This window comes from Copadichromis virginalis, linkage group LG4 (genome assembly GCF_057382275.1).
Source record: "Copadichromis virginalis isolate Kocher_CV1m ecotype Utaka linkage group LG4, C_Virginalis_male_GT1.1, whole genome shotgun sequence".
Classification (NCBI taxonomy): Eukaryota; Metazoa; Chordata; class Actinopteri; order Cichliformes; family Cichlidae; genus Copadichromis; species Copadichromis virginalis.
Window position 1 is genome coordinate 17,720,393 of NC_140621.1, and position 19,733 is coordinate 17,740,125.

Here is a 19,733-nt window from a genome sequence, read left to right on the forward strand (position 1 = left end):
AAATTATTCATTATTATTATTATTAGCAGTAGTAGTACTTGTACTTGTACTTTGGATTTTATTTGAGAGCCACAGTGTCAGGAGCTAATTTAACAGCTACACAAATCCCGTCAAAATCAATGCTGATTATATGGGTTTTATTGAAAATGTTAATATTTAATCTTAGAAAGATGAGGCAAAAAGAAAAAGGAAAAAAAAACCCCACATCTTTTGTACAGTAAATTGTGCTGCTTTGTCCAAGTATGAGAAAAAACAAGGACAACAAAACAAACAAACAACAGCAAAAAAACACTAGAGGGCAGTCAATGTCAAGTTTCTCCCTTTAGAGAACATTATTTATTTGTTTATTAAACCACAATGACTGTGACATTTACAAAGATGCAATAGCCTATATTAGAATGGAGTGTAGAATGAAATGTATAATATGCTGTTTTTTTTTTCTTTTTTTAATAGAAAAAAATCTTTATCGCATCAAAATAACAATGATTTAAAAAACAAATATGAACCATAATAAATACATGTGCAACAGAAGTTTGGAGAGTTAACCCTTTAAGACCTACCATAGAACCAAGTTCGCCAGAGCTTATATTATATTTTTACATGCTGTGGAGCCATTTTTGGGAGCATTTCAAGTTGCTATACATCAATACAACCATTATAGCCCAAACTTTAATAATATGTCTGCATTAGGTGCATAGTAATTACATAAATTGCAAAAAAGTGCAATAAACTACAAAAAAATTGAAAATCGTTTTTGTTTTTTTAACATATATTTCTAGTTAGAGAAATTTAAGAGGCTTATCCCTCAAAACTGTAAATACAAAAAAGTTACACAAACTAGTTTCCCACCACAGGAAATTTATTTTGAGTGTCTTCATAGTTTTATTTTTGAAATACACCAATTTTTATATACTGCAGGAAAAACGAAAATAAATATTATAGTGCAAATTTGCAAAATAACAGCATATGCATCAAAATAAACTATTTCCAGCAGTGCAATATGAGTCTTAAGCATCCCAGAAACGACACAGAAAGTCATAAAGTCAAACATAACTTTTTAAAACACATAACAAGTAAAACACAAGCTCATAAGGCCCCGATCGTAAAAAACTACATTTCCGCAAAATGACGTCACTTCCGGTTTCGGGCAGGTCATGCGGTCATGTGATAGTTCGCGCTGATGGACGTAGGAAGTGTTACAAACAGCTGATGGATCGGCGAAGCGTGTTTCTGGAATATCATGTTTTTGTTGCTGCAAGTGATTTTTATGCAGTTTTTGCAAAGCTATATGTGGAAGGAAACTGTGACCTAGGACAAGCTGATGGCATAAGATGTAAGTACAACTCCTCCAGTTTCATATGCAAAAAAAATTATTGCGCTAGCTTACTTGGTTGCAGAGCTACCGGGATTTAAAAATAGTTACGCAAAACAGAGCGTGCCCGCTCCGATCGGCTGTAAAGGGTTAAATAAAATGTTGAAAAGATCCCAAAATGGGTTTGCAGAAGAACAGAAAACAGAAAATAATTCAGAGTATGACCGAGGCCAGGAAAGGTTTTTTGAATGGATACAAGTGGAACAGCATTCCCCTTACTGTCAAATCTACTCCCTCCACTGAATCTTTTAAAACTAAAAAACTTTTTTTTTGTTGGCATTTGAGACTGTCTGAATTGCTCACCGTCTCTTTTGCGGCTTTATTGCCACTATGGACTGAATGGTAAATGGACTGATTCTTATATATACTATCTATACACTGAAAAAAAGGGACTGGCCATCTCTTGGATTTATGTAAGCATCTTGCATGTATTTAACACAATTGCCTCATGTTTTAAAGTTAAATGTAACTATATAGTGTAAAAACTACATGATATGCAGAAAGGGTGTATTAAATTGTTCATATCATGTTCAGGTGAAGTAAGTCAATAAGATAGCAACGTTAAATCTCGTGAAACCACGCGTGATTTCATCTCGCGGGCTTTGGATCGTGGTTTAAAAAATGCATCCATCTCAGTCAAGTCGAGCAGCCAACTCTACGTTTTTGGTATGTCTTGATTTTTTGAATTAATATTTACCATATTTCAGCCAAATGTAGTTAAACGTCTAGAGTGTCGCCATGTAACATGCTAAAAAAGAGCCGTTAGCTTATTTGCTGTTTTATCTGTTGTCAAAGAATTGGCGCTTTTTCATTTGAATTTGTCTTTGGCACAAGAGCCGTAATATCACATTAAACCTAATTATGAGGCACTCATAACATAATTTGGTTTTCTGTGTGAATAGATTTGCCAACTGACTCTTCAGTTACATTGTGTATTTACTGCACCGTGGTGTTAGTGAGATTTTGGACATTGAACAGCTTTAGCTAATATCATCAGCGGCATTATGCTAGCTTACATCCCTACCCCTCCTGCCCTCACCTGCTGTCCTTTTGTTTTTGTTTTTGTTTTTTTTGCTGCACATTGAGAGACGACCTCTATTCTGCATTTCACCAGGAGTCAGCTGATGGATTGTGGGTTCAAGGTGTTATGGTAAGAAAGTATATTCTATTTTCGTTTCTGTAACTTAATTATAATAGGTTTTTTATAATTATTAGGTGCATGCATACTCACCCTATTAATACAACTGAGAAATCCAAAATCTGCCATAGGTTTAACTTATACCTGTATGTATTGCCAGAAAGGTGATTACTGGACTCGCATTAATGCACACTTGAACTGAAATGAGGTTGTAACTTGTGGGTTGTTGGGTTGCAAATCAGAAACAAACATCTTTGGATTTTTTTTAATCCCATAAGATCTGGAAACACAGTTTTTATTCAACAAAACATTACTGATTAACCAAGCACAGTGCCTGCTGTTATTTCAAAATAATTTTATGTCATTTCAGATAAAATGCAGCATTCCAGTGCATCCCAACCATGCCTTTACAGTCAAGGTTTCTGACGGAGCTGAGTTTTTCTCTGACAGTCTGCTGAAAGTGTTTGCAAAGTGATCGGGGGAACAGGGCACAAAGCTAAAGGATGTAGCTGCCATTATGACAGTAAGAACTTTAAAATTCTTTAACTACAAAGTGTATATGTATTGCATTAGGTCAGTAAAAGATTTTTATGCTACATCCATTGAAACAGTCAACTATTACCTGTGAGTAATGATTCCACTAAAAGGATGCCATAATTTTCGTCATGCATTTACTGGCCCACTGAGAAAAATTTATCTTTTTTTAAAAATAAATGTTCTGGAAACTATATATCCATAAAGTTGATGTCAAACAGGAACTTTTGAAATTGCTTTGTAGATGCTGGTGTTGCATGTTGACTGGTTTAAAAAGTCAAGAGTTTTTGTCTGGGATCATTTTCTTCTGTGCTACTGAAAAGTTCACAAATCTTTGTTTTCTTTGTTATAATAGTCAAGGATGACATTAATGCTTGAAGTCCCTCATCAAAGTGCTCCGCATCTGTGTGAAAGACAATTGCAACATCTTGGTGCAGGAGTTCATGGTGAGTGTTTTATGAGTAGATTGTGGCTTTGCAACATTTAAAAATGCATTTAGTTATCCACTTGATCCTCATTGGACTGGTTAGGACCAGTAGTCCTCTTTAATAATTTGAAGTTCACATGAGGCCTGGTAGTGAACTCGGCCGCCGGCCCTTGAGGCCCCACCCCCACCCCTGTATTAGGGGTCACATCAGTGTGAAAAAAACTTTAAATTTGTCATTCTAATGAACAAAGGAAAATCCCACCAGTATTTAAATTAGCTTTTGTTTGAAAAAAAAAAAAAAAAGACCAACTGACCAACAGCTAACCAAATTGTGGGGCTGAAAGTCTGAATTCTAACATCTTCTGAGTGACATAACCTGGATTTCTGATGGGCCGGTGTCTTTCTAACAAAAACTAATGTAAAGAATTTGAAATTATTATGTTTTTCACCCTCTCTTAGAAACTCTGTTAGACCATGAATGGCAGCATGGCAGGCCACTCTTTGGCTATAGCTATTTACTATGTTGCTTGCATTGGTTTAAATTACTCTAACATTAGAACTGGTAGATTCAAAAGAGATGAGTTTAAAAAGGAATCTTAAAGAAATGTTTTGTGTTTAACCAGGACTTGACTGAGGCCACTGCACAGATTGAGAAAACCACAATGAACATCTGTCTCCAGAGATGCGCCAGGCAATGACTTTTCTGATGTTGTTCTTCAAGATCTGGATAACGTGACCTTTGCAGTAGCCATGCTGTTTGGACCTTTTTTATTCCTTCAACATGAGTTACCCATCACAACTCTGCTACACTTTTGAGGTGATTCAAAGGGTGGTAATGGAGTTGGATGCAACTCAGCTCTCAAGAAAAGCTCACAACTAAGACAAAACTGCTCCTGCAACGAAGCTCACTGTTATGCATGTGAGGTGACCAGCTCTAGGTGAGAGGACATTTAAATCTCACACTTGTTCTGCTGCATTTTTGAAGCTCAATTCCAGGAACGGATCGCAGGGTTCATTTTTATATACTCTGCAACTGCCATGAGGACGAGCTGTTTTTTTTGTTGTTGTTTGTTTTTCCTTTTACTCTGTACAAGTTCTCTGTTTGGCAGCATTTTTAAATTTCTCTTTGTATTTTTTCTTTCTTTTACTAGTGAAGAGATGTAGCGTGAACAGTTATACAGTCTAAATATCCCATATGGGTCGTGTGAAATGGTATTTTCAGTTTCATTCAGTTGAAGTAAAGAACGTTGAATATTTCTAAGCTTGCTGTTTTGAACCAAGATGTCACAGTATGATCAGTGCTGTATTTTTTGACAGTCACTGTATCAATGTTATTTTTGCGTCTCTTGAATAAAGGTTTTGACCTGCAAGTGCTAATTTCTTTAGTTATTGGGGTAAAATGGGTAGTGTTAATAGGAAGGTGTTTGCCAATTCAGTAACCTAATTTAATGTTAATGGAAACTAACATTACCTCAAATTGTTTAGTTATAATTGTTGTTTAACTGAATCTTGATGTCAGAGGCCTTAAATAGAATGTTTTGTATTGTTCTTTCCCAACATTTTTCAAAAGAAACAGTCTAATTTCTTTGCTGCGATTGATTCCAGAGAACACGGAAGAACTGACATTATTTAACTGTTGATTTATATAGATTCAGTAGAGGAGTAATGTCAGTTTAATTCTTTACCTACTGTCAATGCAGTGAAATTAGACATGTTGTTTTGAAAGGTTACTGGTGGATGCCAGCAACCATCTTGGAAGAGAACAATACAATCTGTTATAAGGCCTCCATTTGAAAATTGTGTATTTGATACTAGAATATAATAGCAAAATGTAATTTGAAGATAACATGTAGTATTTAAGTGACCAAGTAGTATTGGGTAAAAGTTATTGAATCGTGTTGGGATAAAGTGAGAAAATTGTGAAGGATTAAAATATTTCAAGAGCTCAAATTACTTCATCAAAACATGTTTAAGTCACATTTTATCAACACAAATTGCACAGGTTTATTGAACATGAATAAATTGTGTTAATTTAACTCAATTGTTTAAGTTGCTGCCAAAGCAAAACATCTGTGTGCAACAAATGTCCACCATTGAATTAAGTAAATCCAACAACATATTTTTTTCAGTGTACAACATGCCACATTCACCCACTCATACAAGCACTACTAAACTCAAGGGCAACTGATAAACATTGACACACACATTCACACTCAGATGAGGGCAATTTGGGGTTAGTATCTTGCCCAAGGATATTTGGCATGCAGATTACTCTCAGTAGCAGTCATTCACTTCAACAGCTCCACCTCCAGAGTTGACAGCAGATAGCAGCTGTTTTTGCAGGTGCAGTGGAGAAAAGTGAGATTAACAAATTTAACAGTTTCAGTTCTGCAAAATCCAAAGAGCAAATTAGAGTATTAAGCAATCTCGAAAGAATAAGTCAGTTAGCAGTTTTGTAACATAAAATCATAAGCTTGAAAGAAAAAGGCAGAGCAGTTTCATATCATTTTTTTTAAATGAGCCAGAACCATAAGCAGTATTTTTATTTTTATGTTTTTGCACTCAGCCACACCTGTTTCATTTCCTGAGTTATTACTTTCTGTGGTGCAGTATTTCCTGGTATTTCTGTGACTGAAAACACAATTTGAATACTGAAGCATTCTTAACTTTTGGTGTCATGAAGTTTTAGCTTTCAGTAGCACAAAGGTATGAAAAAAAAACCTTACTGGCTTACTAACTATAGCCCCTATTTGGTCAGAATTAGTTAGAATTAGTGAAAGTTTCAACACATTAGTCAAATTTCATTAGAAGACATTTCTAAAGACTTTAACAATATATATTTATATATTTACATACATTTAAATACATGTAAATGTATGTATTTACATACATTTCTGTCACAGGTGTTCTCTCTGCTGTACTTTTGAGTTTCAGTTTAACAAATGTATGTAGGAGGAGCAAACTGGGAACACATTCTCAGAGGAATCCAGTTTAAATCCAGTTTATATCTTATTTAAAGGGGAATTCATGGATTTGAAAACATATCAGGCACTCTCTTATGTTGTTGTTGTGTGCGATCCACTCAGGAGGCTGTCATCTTGTAAATAACTCATGAAAGAATAAAGTTATGTTGAAACCAAGCACACCATTGTTTTTCTTGTGACATTACCAATAAGTTTGATGTGTCACATGGCCCTCTTCCTATTGAAAAAACAAAAGTTGTATCCAAGATGGCCGACTTCTAAATGGCCACCATGGTCACCACCCATCTTGAGGAGTTTGCCCCCTCACATATACTAATGTTCCACAAACAGGACTTTAATATCACCAAACATTCCCATTTTATTACGGTGTATCCATATAAATGGCCCACCCTGTCATTCCCAGTCAGTCCAGGGTAGATTCACCATCTTCAGAGATGACTCCAGCAGTAAAGTCTATCTACAGATGAACAATCTGAAGACCAAGGACAGTTTATTACTGTGCCAGAAGAGACACAGTGAGTTGAGTTCCAGAGGAGTGATGCAAAAAATATTTCCTCTATTTCTTATTACAACAATGCAAATTTGACTTATCTTGTATAAAATTTATAGCTGTGTTTAATTCAGTGAACATGTTTAGTTATTAAAATAAGAATCCCTACTATTCATGAAAAGCTTCACTTACAAAGTCTGGTTGTTAACACTTCATAGCAAATAAGAAAAATATAAACCTGTACTCTAGTCAAGTTAATATATCTGAGGGAGTTTGAAGATGACCAGCTTTATTAGCCATTCTTTGTTGGTTCACATTGTCGCTGACAAGGACCATTACTCTGTGACATACAGCTGACTGATTTTCTCACACTAAAAATTCCTTTACAGCAATAAATATTCAAGGAGTATTCAGGCTAAACACATGAGAGGCAAAAACATCTGACAAGTTCATTCCAAGTGAATCCATTCTGGGAGGGGTCAACACTAATTCAGATGTATTTTACTTCTATATAAGAAAGATCTGAACTCATAGTTTGATATGGTAGACTGTAAAATTGCAAAAAAAAATTTCCCTACAACGAGGGCTCGAGGGGTGATCGTGGCTCAAGAGTTGGCAGTTCGTCTTGTAATCGCAAGGTTGCTAGTTCGAGCCCCGGCTCAGACAGTCTCGGTCGTTTCCTTGGGCAAGACACTTCACCTACTGCCTACTGGTGATGGCCAGAGGGTCCGATGGCGCGATATGGTGGCCTTGCTTCTGTCAGTCTGACCCAGGGCAGCTGTGGCTACAACTGTAGCTTGCGTCCACCAGTGTGTGAATGTGAGTGAATGAATAGTGGCATTGTAAAGCGCTTTGAGGGTCTCGAAAAGCGCTATATAAATGCAATCCATTATTATAACTTATACAAAAATTTGTATTATTATTTGATTTGATAGACTGTAGGACAGTGTTGCTACTTTTGACTGTCTGCCGTACAGATAAAAACATTTACTGAAACTTTATAATTTCTTTAAATTTATTATGAAAATCATTAGGATGCCCACAAATTGACCTTTACAAGATCTGGATGAAACTGGGTCACACAGGCTACTGGAAAAGGGCTGGAGTGGATTGCTCACATCTGGGCCAGTGGTGTCACCACGTTCTACTCTCAGTCAGCTGATTTACCATCTCCAGAGACAACAGCAGACAGCAGGTGTATCTGCAGATGAACAGTCTGAAGACTGAAGATTCTGCTGTTAACACTCATAGTAACTGAAGTACTTTAAGCATCTGTAGAAAGTCCTACATTTCTCACCTTTACTATCAGTCTTAATAATAACAATAAAGGTTAAAATCATTGGGAGGGGGAGATTGCCAGCACAAAGATATCGCCATTATCACTGATCGCCAGAAAATCTGTGGAGAGCAGTGTCTGAGCTATAGTTTGCTTTAAAACCTGACTGGAACCTTACAAAGAGTTCACTTCTGTGTGTTCAGCCACACACTTTACTAAAACATTTGGAGACAATATGAAGTTTGTAAATGAGCCTAACATTATCAGGAAAGTGTGGTGGCAGATTTCTTTTGTCATGTATTAATCATATATTTTAATCATATCACATTAGTCATAGTAATGTCACTTTCTCACTTAGTTGTATGCATGTGCACTACAGATGGGCCTTATGCTCTACACACACAGTGAGGCCATTGTAATGGGAGACCTTATTAAGTAGTTCAGGTTGGTGTCCATCCTCAGAAAACTGTTTGGTGGTTGATCTGAACGTTTGCTCCACTGCAGTGTTTTTTTCTTTTCCTTTTTCTTTCAATAAACCTCACTTCAAAAGACACACTCACCTGGTGGTTGTAATTTTATTTAATATTTTCCATAACAAAAGTCAGGGATTTTTTTTTCACAAGGTTTTACCAATGTTTTCTTTGTTTGTATTAACAATGGAGAATCAGTCACTACTGGCACAATGATTATGGATAGATAATTAATTTCAAATTTCATTCCAATTTTAACAAATCTCTTAACTGGAAGAGAACTACATGTTTTAAAAAAAATATTGTTAATCTGAGTTCACAACTTCAAATTTGATTTCAGAAGCAGAATTTGAATGTGATAGGAGGAGCTTAATGTAAATACAGTGTCAGTGATGTAGTGAGAATCTCATTACATGATCATATTTAAAGGAGTTCTGCAGAGTTGTAAAAATACCAGACACACTGGTAGTATGGATTACAGAAAGCTAACACTCCTGTTAGTTGCTCTCTTTGTATCAAGTTGTGTTAAAGGTTAGACCATAACAGAGTCTGAACCAGCTGTCAAAAGACCTGGAGAGTCGCACAGACTCACATGTACAACATCTGGATTTAACTTTGGAAGCTCAGAGTGGAGCTGGATCAGACAGGCTCCAGGAAAAGGGCTGGAGTGGATTGCTTATATAGATACAGCTAGTACTCCTATCTATTACTCCCAGTCAGTCAGGGGTAGATTCACCATTTCCAGAGATGACTCCAGCAGTAAAGTCTATCTACAGATGAACAATCTGAAGACCGAGGACACAGCAGTGTATTACTGTGCCAAAGGGTACACAGTAACTTAAATACCAGAGGAGACATACAAAAAAATACTTCCTCTATTTATCACAGTGACACAGAGCATTTGTCTTTGTCTGTAATACATACGGTGTAGTCCTCATTTCAATGAATATGCCATCATGTTTTGAAAGTTGAATCCAACATTAAAATGCATTTCAACTGTCCAGGTTCAACACACATTAACAGTGACTTCCAAATTCATTCCAATTTATCTGACAACATAATTGAAAGCAGAGAAGAACATACTTCTCTAATATCATTCATAGTTTTAGTACCAACTACAAGATGGGGCCATTGCTTCAAAGTCTCTACTTGGCAGGGGAAGATTTTTACTTAGATTTTGTGTAAGAAAAACTAACAGCCGACAGGAGCAGGTGTGAGAAGTTATGACATTGCTAAAGTCTGTTATTCTCAGCCACTTCAAATTTACCTTCTCCAGAGACAGAAACAGAGAGCAGCTGTATCTACAGATGAACAGGCTGAAGATTGAAGATTCTGCTGTCTATTATTATTATTACTGATAGTGACAAAAGACAATTTTAACAGCTACACAAAATCCTTCAAATCCTTCTTGATGTATAAAAAATAAATGAAGGGAAAAGAGAAAACAAATAGTCTTCACCTTTAGAAAACAGTGAGATCAGTGATGACTCCAGCTTAGTGTGTGAACTAAGCTGTACCCCAGATTTAAACAGACAAACATAATCTAGAGGAGCTTGTGTTTTCTATATTTACATGCTCCACATTTATTTTTAAATTATATTTGTATGGAACATGTTTTATCACACTGAAATAACTATACTTTTAAATGAATAAAATCTAATATATATATATATATATATATATATATATATATATATATATATATATATATATATATATATATTCTTGAGTGAAGTACAGTGTCTTTGAGTAAAAACTCTTTATGTATTCAACATTTCTGTCTTCTTGTTAAGGAGGAGCTGATGCAAATATCCTTTCTTCTACCTCTACTTATCAGACTGCTCAAAGCAGGCTGGGAATAGTGGAAAGACAATTAATCAAAATGGATTGTAAGACAGCGCTGATACTTCTGACTCTCTGCTGTGCAGGTAAAGCTTTTACCCAAAAAAAAATCATTGTAATTTTTTATTTTTTTTTTAATTCTCTCTCTTTATTTCTGTTAACAGGTGTTGATGGTCAGACTCTGACAGAATCTGAACCAGTTACTAAAAGACCAGGAGAATCCCACAGACTGACCTGTGCAGCCTCTGGATTCACATTAAGCAGCTACCATATGGGCTGGGTCAGACAGGCTCCTGGAAAAGGACTGGAGTGGATTGCTCTCATTTACACTGATAGTAGTGGCAGCTTCTACTCTCAGTCAGTCCAAGGCCGGTTCACCATCTCCAGAGACAACAGCAAACAGCAGCTGTATCTGCAGATGAACAGTCTGAAGCCTGAAGATTCTGCTGTTTATTACTGTGCTCGAAATCCACAGTGACTAAAGTTCTTTCAGCGGCTGTACAAAATCCTGCAGTTCTTGTGGATTAAGCAGGGGGTGCTGTGACACCTGCTTTTTAGGAGAAGACCTATTGCAACATCCCCTGCACCCCTACCCACAGCCTTGTCAGCAATTCTTTAAATTTTACTTTTAGTTCAATATTTAAAAAGCATTTTAAATTCACTTTGACATGAACCAGCAAGCAAATGCCTGTAGAGAAGCAATTTGGTTTCTAAGTGGTAAATTTTCGGATATTAAATTAGTCCTTGTGATTTTATTAAAATGAATGAAATAAAGCAGAAATGAGGGGAAAAGATAAGTTACAATATATATTCCTTATATTCCAATAAGGAATATATGGGCTAACAAGGCAACACAAAATGTCTGTAAGCTAAATTTGTGATAAAATTAATACATTTAGTCCACATTATGCATGTACATTAATGTAGACGCATGTGTTGGTGTTATGAACAGACCCGGACAAATACTCAACTTTACTAAGCCAAATATTTGCTTTAAATAGCAATAGCAGTCTACAGCTGTTCACTACAGATACTTAACCACAGTTTTCACTGTAGTCCTTACTGCTAGCAAAATGATGTCATCTACACATATGTCCCCGTGCCTTTATACAAATGTTTATGATTGTTTGTTTTTGTCTAGGGACTCATCAAAGTCCCCAAAAATCTCCTATACTGCACCACTGAAAACAATACTCAGAAATAAAGCCATTACCCAACAAAAGCAACAAAGCTGGTTTTATATTTTGACAAAAAGTAAATTCAAGCGAAACACAGATCAAGCTAGAGGCCAAGAAGGCATTTCAAAACCTAGTGATGAATAGTAATAAGAACAAAAAGAAGAAGAAGGTGAAAATCACTGGAAAGCTATAACTGCAAGCAGATGGGGTACAAAGAGAATTAAGAACCTAAAAGAGGGTCAATTAAAAGCAAATATATAAACATTATAATTGTTAAAAATCATCAGTAGGAAGAGATGATAAAACATTATAAAAGACATACTTAAAGTAACTCAAACTGGAGGCACAGAGCAAAGAGCGAAAGCAATTTAAAGGGATGATAATCTCATTAATCTCTGGCCCAAATAAATGCAAATCCAGTTAAAATCCAGTGCTGCACTGTGAGTCAGTAAAACACAGTGCAGCACTCAAATAAAAAAAGAAAAAAATGGCATCTGCAGCTACCAACAATGATTCATCATCATTCTATGCGGTGAGATGGGCGCGCATGGAGTCGTAGATCAAAAGAGACGGAGATTTGTGGAAAAAGCCATCCGGTCTCTTGACATAAACTTCCCTCAGCCACTCGCTCATTTTCTCTTCGTCCATCCAGCCCTTTGAGTTAGCCTTGACGATGACATCGGCCGGAAACTTGTCTTTTGGCAAAGTCTTCCTCTTGAAAATGACCATGGGTGGTAGTTTCTGGCCATTAGCTTGGCAGCCCAGAACTATAGTGAAGGATGACTTCTCGTTCCCTGTGGTGCGTATAGATACCGTACTGGTCCCTGTTTTCTCGACAGTACGGTTCACAGGGATGTCAAAGGTGAGGGGGACCTCGTCCATGTTAGTGATGTGTTCTGGCCAGATCTTCTTTTCAGTGATCTTATTCTGGCAGTACGTGCGGAAAATGGCCAACTTTTCTTTGTAATCGTTTGGCAGTTGCTGTGAGACAGTAGTTCTTGTGCGGATTGAGAGATTATGCCTTTTCATAAAACGGAAGCACCAAGAATGTCCCCCTCGAAAGTCGTTGATCTGCATGTCACGTGCTACCGCTGTTGCCTTGAGTCGAATAGAGACTGTAGAGACACTTCTACCTGCTGTTCTCTGTTCAATAACCCACTGTTCAATTTTGTCCTCTAACTGCGGCCATCGCGCCTTGTTCCCTCGGAGACTCCTTTTGGTCTTCTTTACTTGTTTTAGGTCATCTTTTTGCTTCCTCCACTTGCGCACCATGGACTCATTAATGCCGAATTGTCTGGCAGCTGCTCTATTTCCATTCTCTTCTGCATAACTAATTGCTCGAAGTTTAAAATCAGCTTCATAAGCGTGTCTCTTCGCGGGTGCCATTTTGGAGTCGTTATACACACACAACACAGTAATGTTGTGTTGAAGCACAGTACGTATTACTCCGCGAAGCTCCTGGCAACGGTAACCGTAATGCTCCAAAAAGTGGCACTAAAAATCTTTTTTTGACAGATTTTTGAGCATAGTGTGCCACATAAAACCGGTTCCAGGTCAGTAAGGACAAACCAAAATTCATACATAAGGCTCACCAGATTATAAGGCGCACTGTTGATTTTTGTGAAGATTTAAGGATTTTACGTGCGCCTTATAGTGCGGTAAATACGGTAAGTGACAAGAGTGCTCTTGCTATACTAATGTGATATGATTAAAATATGTGATTAATACATAAGAAAATAAATCTGCTTCCACAGGCGTTTGGGATGGAGGAGGGTGGGTGAGTGTGTATCTGTACCAGTGTGTGTGCGAGTGTATGTGTGTCCTGTGTTCAGCTTCAGAAAGTGTCCTTTCACCCTGTTAAGCGAAAGTCAACAGTCCACAGCCTATGCAGGCGGCCTTGGAAGGATATGGACAAATAGTCAAACAGTCTCGATATCAAGTAGAATTTTTTGTTGTTCCCGTCAGCCTCCAGCTTTTTTAACTTGTATGTGTATTTTGAACTTCATTTTTTTTAAATATGTACTTTTTTCATTTTTTTTAAAACATGGCAGGTTATGGAGTGACACATCAGTGTCCAATGTAGTTGTTTATCTGCAAGTAAACCATCAACACTGACACAAACACAAGAAAACAGGCTTTGAATAGCTGTCCACTGTAGTGACCACTATGCGTGAAAAGGTTAATGTCCATCACTGGTCACCAGGTCTATCAATTTCCAGTTGAAGAGCCGTGAGCTTCTCCAAGATTTTATCCGTATTGCGTTCATGTATTTCTACCTTTGATGTTTCCTATGCAAATATTGAGATGACTTCCACCTACTTATCTTACTGCTGCGAGTCTGCAGAGAACAGTGGACTGACAGAGTTTAACAAGATGGACTCTAAGACAGTGCTGCTAATTCTGACTCTCTACTGTACAGGTTAAACTCTAATAAAACTCTTTTAATGTTCTTTTTACATCTGCTGAAAGTATTTAATTTTCTTTTCTTATCTGCCTGAATGTTTCTATTGACAGGTCTAAATTGTCAGACTCTGACACAATCTGGACCAGTGGATAAAAGGCCTGGAGAATCCCATAAATTGACCTGCACAACCTCTGGATTCACATTCAGCACCTACGGTATGGATTGGATCAGACAGGCACCGGGCAAAGGGCTGGAGTGGATTGCTGACATCACAAATGGGGGAACCACTTACTACTCTCAGTCGGCTCAAGGCCATTTTATCATCTCCAGAGACAACAACAGACAGCAGGTGTATCTGCAGATGAACAATCTGAAGACTGAAGATTCTGCAGTTTATTATTGTGCTCGATACTCACAGTGACTGAAAGCGTTTGAGCAGCTGTACAAAATCCTATTTGAAACAACATCCTTGTTTTGAGTTTTGCTATTTAAAAAAAAGATTTAATAATAATAATAATAATAATGACATCTGCTAATGAAACATTTTTCCTGCTTTGCAACTATCCCAGCAATACACCTAATACAAAATATATTGAGTTTAATTCAATTAAATTTTATTGATACAGTACTAACTCACAACAAAAGTTGCCTCAAGGCACTATATATTGTAAAGTACAGACCCTACAATTATGAAAAAACCTGAGAAATAAAGAGATAAAATCATAAAAACTCATGTGGGTTTGCAATGATTTAAGGTAGTAAAAAAACATAAATATAATAAAACAAATCAAAGCAAAACAAATGCAGGTTTCAACTATTGCATTTAAACCTGTCATCAGTCACTGAAGTTTCACATTAAAATGTATTATTAATTATTAACTAATTATTAAAAATTAATTGCATTTTGTGCAAATGCACAGTCCTTTTATTGCAATGAACACCACGCAATTCCACAAAACTATGCAGTGTGTGGCTGCATCAGTGAGAGGACAGAAGAGCTAATATCAGTTCAGCTTCAGTAACAACCTGCTGGCTACAATATCCTGTAAGAATCTTTGGTCAATTCACACTACTAAACACAATAGAAATACTAAGTATTTAAATTAATAATTTAAGTCATATGGATTTCTGCTTAAACAGGTGTGCACTGTATTGATCACATCCAGCCAGACGCACTGGCTATATCAGGTTGAATGGATTTTCCAGATTTGGTATGATGGGAGCGGTAACAAAAATGATGCTTTAAAGAACAAGTCAGCAGAGAAACTTCTCCTGGCACGGTGACAATAACAGGACAGAATCTGCAGCCTGAGGACACAGTTGTCTATTACTGTGCATGTAACAACACAGTGATCCAAACCACTAACAGGTGCGTACAAATACCCAGCAACACACAGCCATCAAAAGCATTTTGTATAACTGTGAATACAAATAAGAGTATGAGGCAGAGAGTTTGTAGAGTATTATATTGTTAAACTACCACATACCTTTGTCTGATTGTGTAAAAGTTAGCAGAAAGAAATTCTATGGAAAAACCCGAGTAAATAAAACTCAAATAAAACTGATTGTCGCTTGTTCCAAAGTAATGCATTACAGTAATCACAGTATATTTTAAAGCAATGCAGTAATGTAACATATTATTGTACTAAATTCAATGATAGCGCTATAATTATAGCATTACTTTAATTTTAAAAATAAAACAATCAACCACGTCTGTTTCTTCCTGTACACTTCCTTGGGTCCATATGTAGAGACCATCTAGAACTGAAAGGACAATAACATGATGCATGATTATGCATGATATAGATAATGCATAAATGGGGATTATCTATATCTTACAAAGCATTTATAAATGAAAGCAGTTTTAGCTTTAAATCCTGAAGTGAATAACAGAAAATCATCATATATCAATTCACTTGGCACTTCAAGGGTTAATATTACAAATAGATATATGGAGTAGCAGAAACGGTTTAAAACAACCATTCACACCAGTCAGGTTCACCTAGCAATATGAATATATGAGCACTGAGCTGCATCACTGAAACTTTGACTTTGACTTGTTTTGGAAGAGAACTTTAACTCAAAATATTAGTGTTATTCATAAAACAATGAATAATGGATAGTCAAAAAATTACAGTGAATAATAAATTTGGCTCCAATTCAGTTTACTGTGGATAACACACAGTAAAAAAAGTTGATAGACAAGATTATCTCACTGTTATCCTCAACTGAGGAGGATTCATTGCAAACCTCAGATGTTTTCTATCTCTACATACAGAGAGAACACAAATGGACTCCCAGTGGGTTTCCTAGGTTGACAATTATAGTGGTAGCAACAAATACTCAGTCAGTCCAAGGTCAGTTTACCTTTTTTTCCAGAGACAGCAGAGAAGAGTTTGCTGTTTATTATAGTGCTCAACCACCACAGTAACAGGAGTCAGTTTAAAAACTGCAAAAAATCATTCAGTACCTAATATTAATGTAGTAATATTTTTTTAATAGCAAAAAGATAATTGAACTATCACAAAAATTCTATTCATATTGAGTAATTTTCCCTGTGACACACTTACAAAAACTTATATCAGTTTAAAAGGGATGCGATCTTTTTGTTGACTACTGGTTTTACTTTAATGACACATAAGCAACATAGATTTGCCATTACTGCTGACTGATTCTTTTATTTAGTTCAGCTTCAAATTCACTTTGTAGAACAGAATCATTTTACATAGCTTTGTGCCAGTTTTTAATAATACAGCTTTGTAGTACAGTGTTTTTTCTTTGTATAAAAAAAAAACAACACTAATGATTTAACTTTCTAATTTTAGTATAAACATATTATTTTATTATCATGTTCCTTTTTTATCTCTATGTTTGCTGTTTTCTTGTAGCTGACAGAACTGAGCATGCGACTCAATTCACAGTCTGACCTTTAACATATGAGATGAAAAAAAAAAACAATGTCCATACTAAATTTAGCTAAAGTCATCCAGTGGGGAGGAGTTAATGCAAACTCAGATGTCTTTCAATTCTACTTATCTGACTGTAGAGTGAATGACAGACCAGTGGACTCACAGATCGATATGATGGACTGTAGGACAGGACTGCTGCTTTTAACTGTTTGCTGGGCAGGTGAAGATTTTTGCTAATATTGTGCCGATATTTGTCTCCATAAAGTTACAATAATACAAATACAAAGTTACTTGCATTTCTTTCAATTTTACAGGTGTCGATAGTCAGACTCTGACTGAGTCTCAATCAGTGATTAAAAGACCTGGAGAATCCCACACACTGACCTGTACAGCCTCTGGATTCACATTCAGTGACTACTGGATGCACTGGGTCAGATAAGCTCCTGGAAAAGGATTAGAGTGGGTTGCAAACATCAGATATGACAGTGCTTACATCTATTATTCTCAGTCAGTCCAAGGCCGGTTTACCATCTCCAGAGACAACAGCAAATAGCAGCTGTATCTGCAGATGAACAGCCTGAGGACTGAAGATTCTGCTGTTTATTATTGTACTCGAGACTCACAGTGACTGAAATTCTTTAAGAAAATTCCTGCAGCCCTTTATGCTGCATTTATCTTTCATCATAATTGTAGTATAATGACAGTATTACTAATACTAAATCTATTAAGGATATTAGTGTAATAAAGTCTTGCACTTGTCTGAGAGGTTACATTTCACACAGTTAAATTCTCCACTGGAGTCTCCTCCAGTGTCATGATGTAGGTCATCTCATTATTAAAGATACTCAAAGGAAGTTGTTCATATGTGAGAGGATCATTACAGGACTCACCAGACTTCTCAACTGTTTAAATAGATTAAATACAATAAATGCAGTGTTTCAGTATCATGACATCTTCAGAGGTCTTTGTCTAGTTAAAAACTGAGCTCCATTTCATTCCACTTATCATGTTTTATTCTTCGCCGTCGTCTCCGTTGTTTGTTTGCACATTGAACTGTTTACTGAACTAACTTTCACCTCTAATTCCACTCTCTGTGACAAAAACAGAGTCTCAACCAGCTGTAAAAAGACAACGTTACAACTTCCCCCACTCATTTAAGAATGATGAGTGTGCAAATCTGAGTTCACACCTTGATTTTCACAATTTGATTTTGGAAACATAATTTGAATGTGATAGGAGGACTTTAATGTAAACACAATGTCACTGATCTAGTGAGAATCTCATTATGTGATCATATTTAAAGGAGTTGTGACCTTATCTGACACACTGTCAACATGACTTACAGAAAGGTAGCACTCCTGTTGGTTTCTGTCTTTGATTCAAGTTGTGTTAAAGGTAAGACCATAAAAGAGTCTGAACCAGCTGTCAAAAGACACGGAGAGTCACACAGACTCACATGTACAATATCTGGATTTAACTTTGGAAGCTCAGTGTGGAGCTGGATCAGACAGGCTCCAGGAAAAGGGCTGGAGTGGATTGATTATATAGATATACCTAGTACTCCTATCTTTTATTCCCAGTCTGTCCAGGGTAGATTCACCATCTCCAGAGATGACTCCAGCAGTAAAGTCTATCTACAGATCAACAATCTGAAGGCTGAGGACACAGCAGTGTATTACTGTGCCAGATAGTACACAGTGAGTTGAGTACTAGAGGAGTCATACAAAAAATACTTCCTCAATCTATCACAGTGACACAGAGCATTTGTCTTTGTCTGTGTAATGCTCATTTCAATGAATATGCCATATCATATTTTGATGTTTAATCCAAAAGACGTTTTCTCCAAAATTATTTATGTATTTCTTGTGAAATAACAATACATTTCTCTACAATTCATTCATAGTTTTAGTACCAACTACAAGATGGGGCCGGTGCTTTAAAGTCTCTACTTAGAAGGGGAAGATTTTTACTTATATTTTGTGTAAGAAAAACTACCAGCTTACCTAAAGGACAAAGGCAGGTTGTGAGAAGTTCGGACATTGCTAACGTCTATTATTCTAACTAATATAAAACTGAATTAAACATAGAAAGTCAAAATGGAATAACATTTAAAAACTAAGCTATAATAACTCTAGTTGCAAGCCTCACATGTAACAGTGTTTGTGTTTATTTTTCTTCTCATGCAGCCGTAGGCTCTCTCCAGAGACAACAAGAGAAAGCAGCTGTATCAGCAGACGAAGATTCTACAGATTGTTTTTGATCGCGACACCCACAGATTGGCAGCTGTAATTACCTCAGACAATGTTTTAGTTGTATTGGTTGTGATGAAAGCCACTAACTAAGGACAATAAACAGACATTTAAAAACAAGTTGACACAATGATTTTACGAGAACCAGTTTTGTAGTTTATTCTCATCAAAACATTAGAGGGCAGTCGCTGCAGTCTAGAAAACAGGCCGATCAACAATGACTCGACCTTTGTGTGTGATTTAAGGTGGAGTCCATTTCAAACATAGTTTTAGGAGACAACTGTGTGCTCTTGTTTATAAAAAAAAAAAAAGGTTAATAAAGCAGAGAGCAACAAAGAAGGCAAAACAAAATTAAACTAAAACAAAATAGAAGTGGAAAACAAAGTAAAAAATTAATCAGTGTCTCCCCACTGAAAACAAACATATTTCAATGTTTGACCAAACTCACTGTCTTTAGATC

At 36.4% G+C, this 19,733-nt stretch overlaps 2 protein-coding genes, 1 long non-coding RNA gene and 1 gene segment (V, D, J or C); 3 read left to right on the top strand and 1 right to left on the bottom strand.

Annotated features, from left to right (window-relative positions):
• Nucleotides 1–1,750: 1,750 nt before the first annotated feature.
• Nucleotides 1,751–5,547, top strand: LOC146711183 (uncharacterized). Of its 2 annotated transcripts, none has more exons than XR_014920124.1 (4): nucleotides 1,751–2,522; nucleotides 2,881–3,033; nucleotides 3,400–3,490; nucleotides 4,095–5,547. It is a non-coding gene; the product is annotated as an uncharacterized LOC146711183 (long non-coding RNA). The 2 variants fall into 2 exon arrangements; XR_014920125.1 differs by having other exon boundaries at nucleotides 3,405–3,490.
• Nucleotides 5,548–10,573: 5,026 nt separating this feature from the next.
• LOC146711184 (immunoglobulin heavy variable 3-33-like) lies at nucleotides 10,574–11,011 on the top strand. The segment is given in 2 exon segments: nucleotides 10,574–10,580; nucleotides 10,698–11,011. Coding segments are annotated over 2 exon segments (321 nt in total).
• A 1,225-nt stretch (nucleotides 11,012–12,236) lies between these two features.
• LOC146711185 (pogo transposable element with KRAB domain) lies at nucleotides 12,237–13,097 on the bottom strand. The gene has a single exon (XM_085452948.1). It carries the CDS (start codon nucleotides 13,095–13,097, stop codon nucleotides 12,237–12,239), a length of 861 nt encoding a protein of 286 aa, XP_085309074.1.
• A 4,026-nt stretch (nucleotides 13,098–17,123) lies between these two features.
• The window catches only part of LOC146711186 (immunoglobulin gamma-1 heavy chain-like), a 162,833-nt gene continuing 160,223 nt past the window's right edge, over nucleotides 17,124–19,733 (top strand). Inside the window, exon 1 of the mRNA XM_085452950.1 lies at nucleotides 17,124–17,244. Within this exon, the coding sequence (XP_085309076.1) occupies nucleotides 17,196–17,244 (49 nt within the window). The 5' untranslated portion in view covers nucleotides 17,124–17,195. The remainder of the gene's footprint in view (nucleotides 17,245–19,733) is intronic.

Excerpts from the sequence above, each read along its gene's own strand:
- LOC146711185 (XM_085452948.1), bottom strand. The coding sequence starts at position 13,097 with ATGGCACCCGCGAAGAGACACGCTTATGAAGCTGATTTTAAACTTCGA.